Source organism: Mus caroli, unplaced genomic scaffold, assembly GCF_978045245.1.
Source record: "Mus caroli unplaced genomic scaffold, Mus_caroli_1 scaffold_2, whole genome shotgun sequence".
In the NCBI taxonomy this organism is placed as follows: Eukaryota; Metazoa; Chordata; class Mammalia; order Rodentia; family Muridae; genus Mus; species Mus caroli.
Genome location: NW_028227257.1, coordinates 100,386,192 through 100,405,756, shown reverse-complemented (window position 1 = coordinate 100,405,756; position 19,565 = coordinate 100,386,192). Strand labels below are relative to the sequence as shown.

The 19,565-nt window shown below is 38.8% G+C and overlaps 1 protein-coding gene across 4 annotated transcripts in view; it reads right to left on the bottom strand.

Annotated features, from left to right (window-relative positions):
• Positions 1-19,565, bottom strand: part of Pde1a (phosphodiesterase 1A) — a 281,786-nt gene that overhangs the window by 66,904 nt on the left and 195,317 nt on the right. For all 4 annotated transcript variants that reach the window (XM_021151272.3, XM_029470636.2, XM_029470625.2 and 1 more), the window contains one exon: positions 17,115-17,228. In XM_021151272.3, coding sequence (XP_021006931.1) covers positions 17,115-17,228 — 114 coding nt within the window. The remainder of the gene's footprint in view (positions 1-17,114; positions 17,229-19,565) is intronic.

Here is a 19,565-nt window from a genome sequence, read left to right as displayed (position 1 = left end):
GTAGTTCTGGTTTTAATATATAAATAAAATCCATATATAAACGAAACCTTTAAATGCAATATTCAAAATTATTGGTAATCTATAAAATGATAAAAAATTAAAATATTCTGGGCATAGTATTGGAGACCTTTAATTCCAGGACTTAGGAGATAGAAGCAGGTGAATATATGTGAGTTCAAGACCTTTCTGGTATACACAGTGAGTTTCTGGTAAGCCGGGCCAAATAGAAAGACCCTCTCTTAAAATAGATGGATGGATAGATAGATAGATAGATAGATAGATAGATAGATAGATAGATAGATGGTCTTATGATTTTACATTTCAAAGAAAGAGACTAAATGGAGAAGAGAATGAGGATATAAATATTACAGGAAATGCTGCTCTAAATAAGATCATCAGAGACAATTTGCACATCTGAAGAAATGTACAGGAAAAGTGTTTGTGATAACTCTATGCCTATAAAGGTTCAGAGATGCTAGCCCACATTGTATTACAATATGAACTATCATATGCTATGATAACTATTGGCATATTCTCCTTAGGAATTCATAAAGAACACTGTACAGGAAAGAAATGATAGGGCAGGCATATATGTGTAACATGCTACCACTGTTGACTTCTAAAAAATGTTCCACACTTTGACATGATGTTTTCTGTCCCATTGGGAGTCAGCAAAGATTAAAGAGTGGTTCTCAGACAAAGGCTATGTGTAGAAAGTGGACCAAGGAACTGAGAAAAACTGACCTTGCATCTGATTAGTGATCAAGTGATCCTTTGGAGCTATTTATAGGCTAAAATTTCTCTCTGAATAAGATGACACATCTCCCAAAGGGCTTATATTTTGAACTAGAAAGTTTGAAGGGAAAGGGAAATAAAGAAAGGGGCAAACTCGGAAGGAGAGGTCATGGGATTTTGACTCTTACAATTATATGTCAGTGAAAATATTTCTGTCTGAGGGGGACTCTTGCAAAATAGTCACACCCAAGGAAACACAGTCCTTTCCAGGAAGTTGGTGACCACAACTGAACCTAAGTATTACCATTTAAATGCTGGGTGTGATTAGGAAAGACTGGTTTCTCAAGTTTCAATGTTTCTTTTGCTTTCATGCCATTTGTATGATAAAGGATTTATTTCAAGAAACAGTTAACTCATCCTGTCCACCCCTAACATTTGACGAGTCCAAAGCAGGAACATAATTTTTCTATGTGAGATAGAATCAATATTTTGATGTCATTTGTCTGGTGAACAGACTGTGTGTACTACGCTTCAATTGTACAATGTTTCCCAAAAGGCTTACAAGTTAAGATGCAAACTGTCTGCTCCTTATATGATGAAACTGGACTAGCCTGGCTGTGTCTGTCTTGCTGCCCTGACTGTTCAGGCCACTACTTTCTATGCTTTACTCATAAATCATAAAATACTTCATAGTAACAATGTTGAATATGATTTTTTTAAAAAAAATGTCTAGCATGCTATATCTGAAAAAGGTAGAGGGAAAAACTCCAAATGTGTTTTGTCTTAGAAACTTGTCACCTCTAGGGGAGGACATATTCCCAAAAGGCCATCATTGGTGCCCTGCAATAGAAGTCTATGTTCAGAAGAACAATATGATGTTCTAGTGTTAAGGGTGAGGCTGAGTTCACATCTGCCATAATGTACCATTCTCGGACAATTGCAAGGTGGGATAAGAGAATCTCCTCTGCCTATTGTATGTGACATCTTGTGTAGTCAGTGTTTCCCACTAGATTCCCATGTATTTTTTATAGAGGAGCCCATTAATGTTATTTATTAAATTAACAATGTTTGTGTTATGAGTTGACTGACATGCTTTCTTTCATCTGCCTATTCACCAAAGAAACCTTGAACATGATACCAGTCTCACTCAGACTTCAGAACTATATAACATACAGATAAAGATTCAAACTAACGCTATTGCTTATATTCTGAACTGGGGCGGAGGGGGGGGAGAATAATCCAAAATAGCTCACTCAGTCCTCAAGATACTATGTTGGGGACAATTTTTCACCTTTATCTATTATAGTGATCAATAAAGGAAGCATGCACACTTAAGAGATTTGCTCAGTCAGTGGACATGACAAATTCTGAGCTGCAGAGTATCTTATTTTGAAGTCTGGGTCTTAAACCATTGAGATCTTGTTCACTTTAAATGTATGGTTCCCTTTCAAAGTTCAAAGTTCTCATTCAGTCAATAATTCCAGCAGTCATTATTCTCCATCCCCTCTATAACTTTGAAATTTAGAATTAAAAATAAACTTTAAAAATGTTTGGCTGGTGGATGCATCAGCCCTGCCTTGAGTGGGGAACAGAATCATCACAGGACAGAGAGGGAGAGGGGGCAGAGGGGGGGAGAGGGGGGAGGAAATAAGGGGGCAGTATCAGGTACTGGAGGGGATGGGAGAGAGGTACAGAAGGTCAGGAAATAGAATAAAAGTATGTAGGGGGGGGTGATGAGGAAATGAGGGTAGCCACTGGAGGGTCCCAGACACCAGGGAAAAATGAGGCTCCCAGGACCCAACAGGGATAACTTTGGCAGAAATGCGCAGAGAAGGGGGGATAGAAGCTATAGAGACAACCTCCAGCAGATAGACATGGTCCTCAGTTGAGGGATGGGGGCACCCACCCATCTCAAAGTTTTTAACCCAGAAATGTTCCTGTCCAAATGAAGAAAATGGACCAAAAATGGAGCAGAGACTGAAGGAAGGGCCAACTGGAGACTGTCCCATCTGAGGATCCATCCTGTCTGCAGACACAAAACCCTACATTGTTGCTATAGTCAAGAAGCACTTGCTGACAGGAATCTGGTGTGGCTGCTTCTCGGGAGTTCCGGCCAGCAACTGACCAATGCAGATGTGGAACTCTGGAGTCAGCTATCAGACTGTGCTCAGGGACCCCGTGGGGGAGCTGACTGAAGGACTGGAGGAGCATAGAGGGATTGCAACCCCATAGGAAGAACAACATTGGCTGACTGGACTAGCCAGTGTTCCCAGAGACTAGACCACCAACCAAGGAGTGTACAGGGGAGAATCCATGTCTCCAGATACATATGTAGCAGAGGATGGCCTTGCCTGACATCAATGGGAGGGCAGGCCCTTGATCCTGTGGAGGTCCCATGCCCCAGTGTAGGGGAATGCTAGAGCGGTGGGGTGGGAGAGGGTGGGAAGGTGGCGGAGCACCCTTATAGAGGCAAAGGGGAAGGAGTAGAGGGTGAATGTGGGATGGGGGGGTTGTGGAGGGGGTAACCGGGAAATGGGATATCATTTGAGATATAAACGAATGGAATGATTATTTAAAAAAAAAAATGTTTGTCTGAGAGGGAAAAATGGTGATGAGGAGATAATATGAATTTCAAGAGGTAGATGGGAGGTGTAGATTTGACCACTATAAGCATGTATGAAATTATCAAATAATTAAAAAAGAAAAAAATCTTATAGGAGTTTAGCTTAGTGGGGAAACTTTTGGTGGAAAAAAAAAAAAAGCTTAGATTTATTTCCAAAGTTGGTATCTGGAGCACTCTTCTATAGAAATGTCAGATGACAATAAAAAGTCTACGGTAATTTAAATGGTGATGCATTCGTTGCTAGCATAGAACTGGGTACATTTGAAATTCCATGTCTATCATCACTACCCTACCTGCTGAATTCTAAACACAGCAAAATAAATTCTTCCAGGATAGTATCAAAGCTTATTTATTTATTTATTTATTCCCTTTACTGTTCTCAAAGGGGCAAAGGTTTATACATTCTTAAGGTTTTGGTTGTTTAAAGCAGACATTATTCCTTTTCTGTGAATTTTGCAGGCATGGCCACTGTACGATATGAATAATGCCAAAGAAGACTTAGGAAAGTGCGCACGCATACACACTCACACTCTAAAGGCAGTGAAAAGACAGTGGCAGAATTGCCAAAATAATTTTTATATATGTTAAAAATGTACCTAGTTGGATAGGAAAAGCCACAGGTGCAGAAGTAGAATCGACAATACCATGTTGAGAAGAGGGGGAAATAAAAAAAAAAAAACCAGTTTCTGTTTCATTGGCACTCCCATTTTTTCTGTGTCTCTGATTTCTCCCCATCCTCCATCACTTTTTTTCCCTCCCAGCTTTATGTTTCAAACTCATCGAATCCAGTAGTGCTGCCTATATGCGCATGGGTAGGGCATCTCAGAGATAACATACCTGAAGAAAAATGGCATTAGTTGTTCGTTGCTTCTCAGCTAGAATTAGGACTTTCTTCCTGGATGTGGGATCCAGGCAGGCTTTGTCCTGTGCATGCAGTCAGAACCACTATGAGTTCATGTGTGCACCAGCCCTGCACACATGAAGTCTACTACCTCTGTCTCTTACAATATCTCTACTCTCTCATATAAAGTGATTCTTAAGTCCTGAAGTGAGGGAGTATAATTTAAATGTACCATTTAGAGTGAAGAACTGCACAGTCTGTTATTCTCTATGGAACAGTTATGGGTCTCTGTATTAATCACTATCTACTGCAAAGAACAAAGAAACACATCATCTCCTCCCCCCCCAAAAAAAAAACCCAGGTTTCTCTGGTGAGGATTGAGAAATGCATTTATCTGGGTACAAACTTAAGAGTACATGAAATGGTTTAAGACAATGTCCACTTAGTAGAATATAGTATTGAGTTGTCTCTGGAGTCCATGACCTTGACATGTAGTCCATGAATGAGCTCTGTCTCCTGGAGTGAGATCTTAGATTCAATTACAAAGTTGTTATTTCCATAGTATTCATGCTAGAGATGTGTTACTATATCTGGGAGGCCAGTGGTTATTATACTTCACAGCCTGGTAAGACTGTTGATCACTTTCTCCTGGGGAACATTACAGAACCTTTTAACTATGAAACCTGGCCAAGAAGGATGAAACTTTCAGATCAGTTCCATCTTGATTTGTCTATGTTTTATGATCCCAAGATCCTAGACTGACGAAAGTATTACAAATCAAGGACAGTCCTTGACTTCCTGGTACCTCAAACCCTCTTACTTAGCTCTTCATGCCCCTTGTCTTAATTGTATCCTGGAACCTGGAGGAAGGCTATCTTGGAACACATGATTGCCTCATACATAAAAGGGGGTATAGCTCCTAGACCACAGTCTTTTGATATCATTAATTTTCTACAAAATATACCCTCATTTTTCTTTGTGCCATAATATTTTGTTATGTATCTTGGTCTATAGTGTAGTTTACCAATCCTCCTGCCTCAACGTGTAGAGTGATAGAGTTAGAAGTGTGAGTGAGCGCTGACACTAGTTTTAGACCATTTCTGTATTTCTTTTTCTGAAGCCTTATTGTGATACCCTCTACTCAAGTAGACCTCAACGTGTGTTTCCCTGGATCAGTGAAATCCTCGAGCACTGAGAATTTACTAGAAGGGGAAACTGAGCTCTAAGTAGAACCTACTGAATCAGAAATTCTTGGAGCAGACCCAGAGTGCTGTTTTACCCAGCCTTCTTAGTGGCTTCAGGAACACCAATGTTTCAAAACTGCTGTTCTCCAATCACAGCTTGCCAGATGATGGGCATCTCTCTGTCAAAGAGGCTTCTGTATTCTTCTATAGGAATAACTCAGCAGCAGTAGTTATATTTATGTGTCTGTTATTTCACTGCCAGTGAATGACATGGAACAGATGTTAGAACCCCTGTGAAGATATGCTTATTTTTTAATCTCTTGCAATGATGCCACAGATGGGAAATACTTGTATGATGCTTGGTTGCAAAATACAAAAGCCAAATTTTCACCTGAGCAGAAGTGAACAGTGAGTGCTACAAAAAGATGAGGTATATTCAGGAAAAAGGAATATGAGAATATAAAAAATACAACTCTTACTCAACCCATGGGGCCAAAATAGAAGAGAGGATGGCAGTAGGGTACTGGCAGTCATCAAACAAGAGTGATTATCAGGCTGGTGATCCCCATGGCACAAAGAGATGTGAGAGAAAAAGATGGGGAGCAAACAGGCCACACATATTTTGGAACAAGACTTGTTGATTGAAAAGAATGAGCACATGCCTCTTTAAATATTTTGGAAAATAACCTCTGCCTGATTTCCAGTACTTGATATTTGCTCAAGAATCATCAACGCTGTTTGGCTTTATTATGAGATCATTATCATTGTGCTTCATTTAATACTTTGAAGTTTAATCAACATATGTTTTATTTTCTAGAAGATATCAGTTGTTAAATATAACAATTTAACTTAGGGAGCAGACATTACTGATTAGAATTACAGTTAGAATAGGATGAGATCTTGCTGGGATTGCAGAACAAAGCTGACCTATGTGGCCAGAAGGATGCTCCCAATGACAAATGACACCAAACCCGAGCTAAAGTAGCTTAAATACAAAGGAAACACGTTATTTTCATTAAAAATAAAAACTAAATGTAGGTTAACTTTAGCAAAGAATTTTTAAAATCAGCAGGTCAGGGGATGGAGAGATGTAACAACTGTTAAGAGCACTGGCTGCTCTTCTCAAACTCTTAATTCCCAGTACCTACATGGCATCTCATAACAATCTATAATCCCAGCCCCAAGGAATCTTGAAGTGGAAACTTAAGGGTCTTTCTTGCTTTTCTTGTCTTTCGTTCCTTTCTTGTCTTTCATTCCTTTCTTTCTTCCTTTCTTTCCTTTCTTTCTTTCTTTCTTTCTTTCTTTCTTTCTTTCTTTCTTTCTTTCTTTCTTTCTTTCTTTCTTTCTGTTTTTGGAAAGTCGGTTGGATGGTGTTTTGTTGGGGCAAATACGTGAAGGAATGCTGAGACATACGTGTAATACTATGACAGACTTGTAGAGGAATGTTTAGCTGAAGTAAACAGGAGAAAGGATGTTTTGTTAAAGCAAATATGTGAAAGGACATGGAATGAAAGATTTTTTTTTTTGTTAATGACATATGTATTGGTTTGTCTTATATTGTGTACTTGAGTTGTGTTTGTTGGGACTTTATAGAGAGAAATGTATTTAAAAACTTTTGTTGGTACGTTGTAGGGGTCATTTTTGTGGAGCTGGGTTGATTGATAGAGTGATGTCAACTGAGACAGACACACATGTTGAGAGAGACAAGCGTAGAAACAAAACTGTGGAGGACATGTGACATTTGGAGGGCATATACTAAGGACACAACAGACAGTGATGGAGGCTGAGCTAGACTTGCTTTTAGAGCTAACTGTACAATGCTTATGGATCTCCCATCTTCGATACACTGAGAGGGGAACATCCAAGAACTTCTGGCATTCCTGCTGTTCTCTTCTATTGATGATTTGTGCCAAGGCCAAGGCCTCACTGTCTCTACTAGGTAGTGCCACCCCTGCTGATTCCTGTTTGCTATCCAGACTTTACCAAGCTGGACTGCTGCTGTATCCCTAAAATGTTTGTAAGTAGACCAAGCTACCACTGCTGACCTGTGAACTAAATTGCCAATTTCCAGAAAACACAGATGGGAGTTGCTCCAAAGAACCTTTTCTAAACAGGTCCACTTTCCATCTTATCCTTTCTTTTCTACTACCACTAATGGGCAGTGGGATAAAAAGGAGATTAAAGCATTTTAAAACATCATTAAAAATAAGATTTAAGGCCGGGCAAGGTGGTGCAAACCTTTAATGCCAGCACTCGGGAGGCAGAGGCAGGCAGATTTCTGAGTTTGAGGCCAGCCTGGTCTACAAAGTGAGTTCCAGAACAGTCAGGGCTATATAGAGAAACCCTGTCTCAAAAATAAAAAGAAAAACCCAAAAACCAAAACCAAAACCAAAACAAACAAACAAACAAGCAAAAGATTTAAAAAAAATTAAAGTTACAGGATAGGATGCCCCTTTCTGGCTTTCATGCGCACTATACATACAAGAAGTACACAGACATACATATAGATGCAACACATTAAAATTATAATAATGATAATAATTACTTGAGAGTGGGAGGGGCTAAAGAAGAAAAGTGAGAAAGTAAAGTGATACAATTCTAATATATTAAAACTAAAAAATAAAAATCAGATTAACAATATCTAAGGCCCAAATTCCTTTTATATCTTTTATATCACCAGTTTGCATAAACTCTTATGCTGGAGAAGTGTTTCTATACAGTGCTGGCCAGACAGGTATGAGGGCCTGAGTTCCAATCGCACAGAAAAGACAAACAAACACAAGACAAGACAAAACAAGACAAGATAAGACAAGACAAAACAAACAAAACAAAACAAACAAAACAAAACAAAACCAGAAGGTCATGCATGACATTGTGGTCCTGTAAACCCAGCACTGGGGATCCAAAGACAGCATTGTCTCTGGAGCTCGCCAGGCATGCAATCCAGTCAGTGAGAGAAGAATTGAGGAAGATACTCAATGTTGGACTCTGCCTTACACACACACACACACACACACACACACACACACAAGCACATATAATTGTTTTTAAAAATTAAGAAGTATCACACTCATACCACACTCTTCCATAAGGAAAGAAACTTTTTTCCAACAGCAATCTTTCCGGAATTCCCTTTGGGCAGAATGACATCACATTTTGATGTCTAAGCACAGTGGTTAGGAAACTGGGAACTAGTCGTTTATTTCAGACAATTTGAATTCACTCATACTGATCCTTGGGTTAAATGTCCCTGGAAAATGATATGGGATAGTTTAGGACCAAATTTTAGGGTAGATTCTATTTTAATATAAATCTAATTAAGTTAATTATTTTATATTTCAAATTCATTAACTTCTCATCAAAACTAATATTGTAACTCATAGGGTTTTTGAGAATTTCACACAAGAATATGCAATGATGTCAGAAAATTGCATAATATATTGTCTTAGATATAACTTTCAAATGACATCATGCACATTATTAGAAAAGGATAGTGTTTAAAGTAACATATTTTTAAAGATTTTATTTTACATGTCATTGTTGTGGAATCTTATTTAATATGTGAAGGTTTTGTCAATCATCTCTAAGAACAACTGGGGATAATTTTTGGTCCGTTCACATTAGTGAGGCTGTTTCTGAAGGTTTATAGAAAGTAACAAACCACAGATGGTCAGAAAAGATGAAAACCAAACAAAACTGGTGTGACTTTTTTTATTTGGCATGGTTTTCACACCCGTGTACGAGGTGAGTACAGCCTACAAACACAGCATCCCAAACAGCTTATGCCACAAAAACAGAATTCATGAAAACCTTATCATTTGTTTTTGATGATCTATTGATCTCTAGCACACACAGTTCACCTGAACAGATAGATTTTCTCAGTATTTCTTCCAAGTGAAACTGACAAAGCAAAGGCCACATTTACAAGCTTTTAAGCAAACATCAACTGACTCCTTGCTCCCTCCTGCTGGCCAGGGTAGGTTAAGAAGGACGCTTGGGGACTGATGGACAGAGAATTTCACAGCAAAAAGAGACTGATGATTCATTCATCTTCTGTGTGAGAAAAGTAATGGCTGAGGATGAACAATAACAACACAGAAGGAAGAAAGAAAAAAAAAGAAGGAAGAAAGGAGAGAAGAGAAAAGAAAAACACTTTCCCTAAAAATAGCAAGAGGAAGACCAGGAAAATAAAACAGTATCTAAACTTCCTGCCAATGGATATTCTCAAGGTCCTACCCACACCCTCATCCATGTCCTCTTGCCTATAGAACTAACAGATATATTTAGTTAATTTATTTTATTTTATTTTATTTTATTTTATTTTTAGTTTGCACAGTCAACAAGATGTAGTTAGTGGTTTTTAAGAAACACTATCTTCCTTCTCAGTGTGTTAGCAAGTGACTTAAATAGCATCCCTTCTCTTGCTTGGGATATGTGCTACATGAGCTTATGAACCTAGTCCCCCTGGGCACAATGATTGAAGATAAGCTTGTTGCCTAACCCAAACCAATCAAATACGAGGATATACTTGTTAGGTCCTGTAGCAAGGAAAACCTTTTCATTCCTTTTAGATTTGACAGTTTGCAGAAGGTTTGGAGTCTGGAAATACTGGTAATGTCTTGCTACCACTCACAGCATCTGAGAGGTCACTCCAGAACAAGCAAAGCAGATCAACCTCTGCTGACATCATCTGTACCTAGAGTCAACCTATTTTATAGGCAGCACTAGTGGGCAATTCTTTGGTTAATGGGAGCTAGTAAATCAACTGTTCTGTTTAAGTGGGCTTGGCTGAGCTCAAGTCATAATTGAAACATCCTCAAAGATGTTTATAGCTCAGCTCTCTGCTTTCCTTCTTCCCCTCTCTTATTTTCTAAGTGTGAGAGGAATACACAGAGTCAATGCCATGGTGATGTGCACAGAGAATTTTCTCTCTACCTCACCGTGGTCCAAATGCTGTGTCTCTCACTGCTCATACTTGGACCAGGATTTCTGTAACCCCTTACTCACCTGTGGTGAGCAGATGGCTCAAACTCTAACCTGCCTTTCTGATTCAATTCTGATTCAAAAGTATGGCTTACATTCATTCATTCAGGAACTCTTGGCTGTGCACTGGATAGTTCCAGCTAACTTCTTCACGTGTATGACCCCATTAATAGTTTGTTCTGTTTGTCCTTTTCCCACACACTAGCAAACTCTGGAAGTGCAATCATAATAATTTCTTCAAAGCCACCCTTGCTAACTCTACTCAACATCATACTGGAGCTAGTGGCTTTTTCCCTTTGCTGGAGCTGTATTTCAGAGGGTTAGGACTTTCCTAACTCATCAGGGTTCTCCCTGAGACATTAGATTCACCAGTTCAGGAACCCTGTGCCGTACTGTACCCAGTCCACACCCTTGTGATACATGGCCCATGCCTGTGCCACCTCCGTTCTCCTTTTGGTCAGAGTCACCCTGTGTTTCTTAACCCTTTAAAGACTTTTACCAACACAATTCCCACTTCACAGACTATTTTCACATTTCCATCCTCGCCCTTGACTGCTATTGCTAATGTAATACAGTAACCATGAGACTTGAAAAACCATTAATGGTTGGAAGGGAGAGAAACTGACATTTGAAAAGGTTTTTAAAAAATTATGTATTCAACAGAGGCTTAATTTTAACTTCTGTGCAGACGGTTCCTTTGTTTTATTGAAAAACCTTTTGAATAGACCTCTTAGTTGCACTAAAGGGAAGATTCTACTCTGACATACAGGAGACTCAAAGAACGGGATTGAGCATGACATCATCTTTGGATTAGTCATGAACAAGGCTGTCCGTGATCATGCGGGTACACCAATTCGGATTCCTTATCTTACTGGGTTTTTTTTTTTAATATATAAGGGTTTTGATTGCATTCTTCTAGCCAGGAGATTAATCTCAGGAGAGGAAGGTCTGACTAAACATTGACCTTGATGGTTCTTTTAACCTTTGGACTTGAGATTCTGAATTCATGGTAGGAAAACACACTGAAAGGCTTCCCTATGGAGTGGGGACCTGAATTCTACCAGTTTGATATAAACACTGAGAGGATACAGTGGGGTCTCTGTGAAAGGGATGCACTCTGAGTTCTGAAAGCACCCACTAGGAAGACCTGACAGCAGTTCCAAATGAGTTGAGCTTCATGAATCAGAAAGGGATTCAGCTCCTGCTTTAGAACCGACCTGTATTATTAGGACTTTAAAATAATGGCCTACATAGAGACAAACCGGTTGGAGTGAGCACTGGCTGCCAAGCAGTGGGACAAGAGAGACTGATGAAATAAGGAAATATTCAGTGGACATTCTCGCAATCTTTAAGATGGGGGAAGATAGCCAAACAGCAAAGCAATTCTAATTAGCGATGACTAAAACTACCAGAAACGCTGGGGTTAGAACTTCCCAGTTCATGTCTCTAATTGATATCCTCTGTTACAATTCAATGTTCATACAGTTAGCACATTCTTAATGCTGAACATCTTAAAACCTCATATTAGAAGCTGTGCCCTGGAGAACGGTCTGGGAGAGCTACAGCAGAGGGCAGATTCAATAGGGAACCCGTGCTAGTCTAGTCGTATTTGGCTTGAAATCCAGACTCTAAATGATCACCACAAACTACTCCCTCTAGTAACAACTTGCTGCTACTCCTTGAAGTTTTTAATCTTGATTCTGAATCTCTGTGACACCCAGCCATCCTTTTGGGGCAGGCTTGCCCACAGTGCTCCCATTGCTCTTCACCTTCCTTGTTCCATTATAAATCCCATAGGATTCTGATAGTGGCTTACCATGTTCAGCCAATGGGTGCGAGGTCAATGGAAGTTGACTGGTAAATCCCTGCACCAAATGATCTCAAGGTTCTAGCCTCCCAGGTACTCACTCGGTGTCTGCCAGTGCAACTTTTTCAAGTGCTGACTGCCATCAGTACAGTCCCAATTTAGTTCTTAACATTGCCTTTCCCAAGATAAGAACTCATGGGCTTAGCTAGAATGCTAGTTAAGAGAGGATGTGTTAGCAGGGGTTAGACCCCTTCCATCACTTTGTACATATCTTTTATTCCATGGCTGTCTGAATTTTCTCCAGAACTCCAAACTGCTCTCGGGAAATTATTTGATATTTTCCTTAGTGGGCTTAAATTCTATATCTTAATATATTCTGTAACTCAAGCATGCAAAGTGTATCACATTTTACCTGTACAATAAAAATAATGGTTACAATTCAACTATTCCTCTGCCTGGCATATGTCACATGTAGTCCTCATGTCAGTCCTTATCTGTATTTCATAATTGAGACAGCTGAGTACTCTAGATTAAATGTCTTTATTTCAATTTTGAGTGCAGGTCCTGATTGTGAATGGCCTGCTCTTTTTAAGTGCAGAGACTATATTCTAGTCATGATAATCATAAGGATGGGCTCATATTAACAAAATAAAATAGGAAGCTATAGTTTTGAGATATTAGCAAATACAATATGCAGCTGGCTACCCTGGTATTCGTGAAGTCAGGGATGCTGCTTGGGTTGACTGTGCTACAATCCAAACAAGGACACACTGATTCTTTTTAGACCACTTGGATTACAACGGTGTTACTTTAAAAAAATAATAACCTCTAGAGACACATCTGAAAGACTCACAAATTCTGGAATTTTCATACGAAAATGTCTTTTATAAAACCTCACAAATGATCATTTCCACTGTGGGACTTACAATAATCTCCATAAAAGTCGTATTTCTATTTCTATCAAAAATTTGATTTTTCCCAACAAAAATCATCTTTACAGAGAGGTTTTTGTTTGGATTTGTTTGAACTGAAACCCTGCAGTCACATTTAGTAGGCATGTGCATGCACACACACTGATTAACTAAAATTCCTGTTTTATCCTATGTTAGCCTTTTCTTAAGCCCGGTCCATTTTCAAATATCTCCATGGAACATGTACAGAATAGTTCACTTTCTTTAAAGAATCTCTAGATCCAATTTTCAGAGGCCAGGCTATCTTAAAATATTAATTGACATACAACTAAATGCTGCCTCTTTATTTTACACAGCCCACTTTACTAGAATTCCTAAGACAAGCAGCAAACACATCTCAGAAATATCCTCACCTCCATGCTTCAGGCCTTACAAAATGCATAGGATTGCCCTAAAATGTCTTAAGTACACATTTCCAGCACACAGTTGGAAGAGTCTTGAGAAGTAGTTTTAGGTCTAGCGGATGGCATGATGGCAATGCTTAGCCATAGGCTTTCCAGGGAAGACAAAGCTCCAATGTGCAGCTTTGATTCTCTCCAGGGCATAGTGTCCTACTATAGCTAAGTTCAAGGCAACAGTATGGTAACAAAAGGTCATAACTGGGAAAAGGTGAGAAACAATACCCTCTGCATACCATGGAATCTAAGAATTTGTGATCAAGAAATCCATAAAAATCTCTGAAAGTGTTTTGTGTGTGTGTGTGTATGTGTAGGTGGGTACAAGAGGATGTCAGGTCTAACTCTCTAGCTTTTTGTTTGTTTGTTTGTTTGTTTACCTTATTCCCTTGAGTTCTTTCAGTGAACCTAAGCTCTCTACCTTTCTCTGTCAGAAAACTCCAGAAATTCATTGTCCCAACCCCCATCCCGCACTGTGGAAATAGGATATGCTGCTATGCCTGATTTTCTTTCATGTATGCTGGGGATCTTCCTGCTTGAGCAGCTACTACTTTTATACATTAAGCATTTGCTCTAGTCTTGAAAATACCTATGAGTCACTGTAACTAAATGGATTAGGTTGTGAATTGTAGTTAATAACCCAACTCGAGTATCAAGATTGCTAGAGGCTCTAACTCACTCTTCAGAGTACTCTCTTGAGTACGCTATGTAAATGTTTCTGGGATTCATTGTCCTTATGCTTGAAATAGTAATAAGAGAACTTGTATCTCATTGGGCTGCTGTGATGTTTAAATGAGCTTTAGTTGCTCCCATTAGTAAAATGCAGAAATTAGTCACTCTGATTATTGCATAAGATTGTGGATAGCTAGTGGCCTTTAGACGGTCGTGTAAACTTAGGGCATTATTACTAATCTAATAAACATGATGCTGTGGAAGGGTTTAAACACAGAAGCAGGGCTCTGGGGCAATAGTTCATTTTGTGAAGCACTCGCCTGGCATGCACAAAGCCCTGGGTTTAATTCACAGCACTACAAAAACTAGAGTTTATGCAAGCCAATACATAATTCACCGTCCCAGCCCCAAACCTACACTAGAAACAACCAACATAGCAGAAGTTGAATTTCTACCATTGTGCTGAACCTTTTTTTCCTGTACTAGAGAGTAATTTTCAAATGTAAAGGATTACAAAAAGTATAATATGTAGTTAATGACTTGAGGACCATGGAGACCTAAGCCAGCAAAATAACCATGAAGTCATAATTTCCATGGGAAGGACATTATCTAAGAATGAATAAATATAGCATATGAGCACTCAAATAAAGTTTGAACATCCAGGCAAATAAAAATTACATATGCTGCAAGATGTTGTAAACCTACAAAGAAGTGTTGAATTTTAAAGTTCGTTTATAAATAAATGTACCATATAATGTCTGGTCAAAAACAGACTGAAGAACTTCAAATGTGCTATGTTCAATCAACTTGTGAACTATAAGTAATACACTTAAAAGCAAAAGTCTAAAGAACGTATAGGTACACCTTCTGCATTTAGCACACACCTGGCTCTGTCCCCTTGGAATGGACCACCTATGCCATATGTCTTCAATGAAGATAATCAAAACAACCAACTCAGGGAATGACAGTAAAGTAAAAAGGAACCTGTGTTTTTCACCTCTTAATAACTCCAAACTAGGGTGGATTGGGTGGCATGGTGGTGCATGCCTGTACTCCCAGCATTTGGTAGGCAGGTGGATTTCTGTGTTTGAAGCCAGCCTGATCTACAGAGTGATGCCAGCACAGTCAGGGCTACACAGAGAAACCCTGTCTCATAAACAAAACAAAACCACTACCAACAACAAAAAAATAAAGGAAAAAACCTAAAAGAACAAATAAATAAAAACCTGTAAACCATATTCTATGGACCAAGGATGAATCACCTATACTCTACAGCCTGCACTGGGAATCTTTCTCTAAGAATGAAAAACATTTTAATTGTGGGGTGTATAAAAGTTTAACACAGGATTCAAGAACTCCAAAATTACTTGATTAGTGAAACCAGTAAAATGAAATATCATTTGTGGTCTAATCTCCATAAATAGAAGAGAGAAAAATACAGGATAAAATATTTTAATATGTCACTAGAAAATACATTATATTCATGGGGGAATTGAGAAGATTGGGACTGAGGTGGGGCTAAGACTTTGATAAATCATTTCTTTATACATTTGGCTTGAGTCATACTGTAACAGGCAAGCACAAACTTTTATTTCAAATACTTGAATAAGAGGGCAAGACTCTTTAAAACACTTAGCTCAGCCCCTGACCACGGATAACAATACAAATGTATTGCCTGTTAGCTAGCACTGTGCGTGAAGTTCAGTACACAGAGATGAATAGTTCCAACACACCTCTACTTTAACATTCCTCACCTTCTCCTGGGTCAGACTTGACCTATGTGAACATGAGCAGAGGGGACAGGGCCTGGTAGCATGTACACACTCCTTGTCTTCTGCACACTCTACTGTCACAGGTAGGTCAATGATGGGTGAGGAGATGGTAGGGTAAAGGTCTCAATGGACTTTTCATGTTACTGCAATCTATATAAATTCTCAAATGCTGGTACTTTTATTTCATCATAGGCATTCATGAGTCCTTCGGAGATAATTAATTCAAGAGTACACCTTGGACCTAATTTTCTCAGAAATTATGACTGCATTAATGGAGTTACAGTCCTGACTTCTATATGAGAAATAAGTGCAGCCTCTCTCTTTTCCCCATTTATCAGGACTCTATAGTACACCCAGAAACCTCTTCCTAATTCCCTTTGCCTTTGACCTGAAGTCTGGAAGTATGCATTTCTGTACCTGCATTCACTCAGTTCTGAATTCAGGGGAAAATCTCTTTTTCTTGTGACTTTCACCTTCTCTGGTGGGAAGTTCAGGACCCTGCCTCATTGTTTTCTGAGTACCAGGAGATACTAGTCAAATCACTTGAATTTACAAACACCAGTGAGAGGGATGGGGGATTTGGCTGAGAGCCACAGTACTGTGTTGACAACCCTCTTCAAATAAATGTCCCTGTCCAAACCTCCTCCAACTGCCAACTATGATGCTAGGTTTGGGGCATGAGATACTTAGCTAACATTCAGAAGCCCTACACATAAGCTTTGATGAATCTACCTCACGGGTCTCACATCCCTTTTCTCATATCAGATTTTGTATTCTGAGATTATTGAAGAATACAGTTTTACATTAGTGAAAACTGGTTTAAGCCTACATAAGTCTTGTGATATTTAAAAGTCTAAGAACAGTGAAGATGAAGAAGCAAGAAATTATTTTTGCTTAATATATGTAATGTTTGACTATTTTATTATATTCAAATATTTGGGGTAAAGAATAATTTTAAAAAGAATAATATTCCATTTAACTAAATATAAGAAAATGAACTTCAAATTTTAATACGATTTTGTTTTCTTTTTCATACCAAGTAATGCTAATTTGCTTTGTAATATAGAAAGGTCAAAAAGAGAGATGAGAAGAGAAGCAATGAAGACAAAAGTGGGTGGAGCTATGACTCACCTTGTCTCATCGATGTAAACAGCTTCCAGTACTGATGCTGCATATTCGATATTCTTCTTTAGGTCAACAACGTTGACATCACCTTTCTCCAGCTGCTTCACTAAGCATCTTAGTCTATTTCCAAAAAGGAGAGCGAGAGAGAGAGAAATAGATTTTTTTAATAACCAAGTAGAAATAGCTCAGTGTTAAAACATACAAGCTAAATAAAACAGTTAACATAACTACTTCTAGGTCATTATGCAGAAATATTTTCATTTTTGTATAATTAAAACCAATCTTATTAATATAAGTAATTATTAGAAGTGATATTCATGTCTCAGGAGTATTAAAAATATTAGTATGCAGCATGATAACCGTATTCAAGACCAGTTCTCCTGAAAATTCAAGACAACATGTTCAAGACACTTTCCTAAGAATATATATTTTAGGGTTAGAATTTTATCTATGATCCTTCTGCTTTCTCAGGGCTGGCCATGTTATCTTCTGACAGCACCATGACTACTGTGACTATTATCCACTATATGAAAAACAGGCAGAAAGATGAAAGGTGAAGCTTGATTTGGGGAGATGAGCAACTCTGTCCTAGTAACCCCTCCCCTCCATGACACTCGTTTTCAGCACAGGCCCACAGCAATGGACTGAAATGCCCAAACCCAGGAACTAAGAGAAATCTTCCTCGCTTAAATCATTCCTGATATTAGTTATAGTGATAAACATTCATCAACACTAGTTTGCTACAATAGTTCTTTTAGCCAAGGTGACTCTGAAAAATACTTTCTCTTGGCATTGTCCACAAGACCATGAGTTTCAATTCTTAGAGGAACTTCAAAGTGTCGAGTGCAACTAGGTCAGGTCTAGAATGCCGATTGACACTGACTCTGGGATGATTAAGGTCAATGCTTTAGGACCCCAAATTTGAAGATAATGAATGATCTTACAGCAATAGACATTCAACATGGTGAGATAATACAAATGATCTGGATATGAGTGTGACAATTTGGGGAACTTCTAAGCATGAATTGTAAAGCATCCATTTTTGGAAATGCTTTCCTGGGGTGAAGCCACCTTGCTTGTCCAGATCCAGATCCTCTGTCCAGAGGACAGAGGACCATCAACTGCTTTCTGTACCCAACACAGATAAGCAACATGAAGACACCTTAGGTATTTCCCTAAATTGTCAGGCGCTTTCATTTCATCTCTGTTCAGAGGCGATGGCAGTACACACCTACACTTGAACACTAGCTGAAATAGGATGACTTTAATTTTCCAGCAATTTACTTTTAGTGATTTCCAATACCAAGCTTTAGAGTATTTGAGAATGAATTGAGAGCTTTGAAAAAAAATAAGGGGAAAAGGGGGAGTTGACATTCCTCCACCTGGGGAGATATTTTCTCCATAGAAAATGTCACACCTTAGTTAAAACTTCTCAAGGAGGTGTGAACTATCACACTTCCACAACACTAACTTTGTGTAATAGAATATCCGCAGACATCACAGCATGAGTTGTACATAGCAATTGACTTATACAGAGTTGACACAGCAAAACAAAGTCCACCCCCTTATGGGAAGTACAACTCTAACAAGCTCCACAGAGGGCAGTGGTAAGCCTAGCACGGAGGCTTTATGAAGCACTGTGAGAAAGGATTCGGAAACTTCTAATCCATAAACTTGAAATTTGGTCAAGCTGCCTTTCCTTTATGAAAGTACAAAGGATTTCCACTTCTCTGAACTATGGAAATATTTACCGTGAGTAAATTATCCTTGTATATTATATTATCCTTGTGAAAGTTGAGAACTGTTTGACTGTAGCTGGCTGCAGGGTATACTTTGCAAACGGTGCATTTTCTGCATAATGATGGTTGATGACTGGATAGTATTCCAATAGATATGTACCACATCTTCCTCAGTTATGCACTGCGATGGGACACTGATGTTGTTTTGATTTGAAGCTCTAATGAGTAGTATTGAATAAACATATATAGAAGTCTCATCCATACTCTGATTTCGTTTTGCTTTATATGTTGTCGCTTAGCCATCTTCTTCAAACTGAAAAGTCTCCCTCCCATGCCTAGGGAGGACTTAGAAGCAACCTAGAAGATTGTGTCAAATCTTCAGGTAAGTCTACTTGGACATTGCCAGATGGGCATTCACTGACCCAAAGGTGAAACTCAACCCTTGATAAAACTTTCTCATGCACTTGGGGAAAGAGGATGTCACCAGAGTGTAAGATTTCTGGTGAGCTGTGATTTGAGCTGCCTTCCCATGTGTCTTCACTGTCATGATGGGTTGAAGCCTCAGAAACAGTGAGCAAGATAAACCTTTCTCCTTTAAGTTGTTTCTGTCAAGTATTGAGGTCTTACAGATGAAAACATAACTAATACACAACCCTAAGAATGTCAGAGAAGGAAGATGGAGGTGATTTGTGCCAGACATCATGACATGCACCTCTAA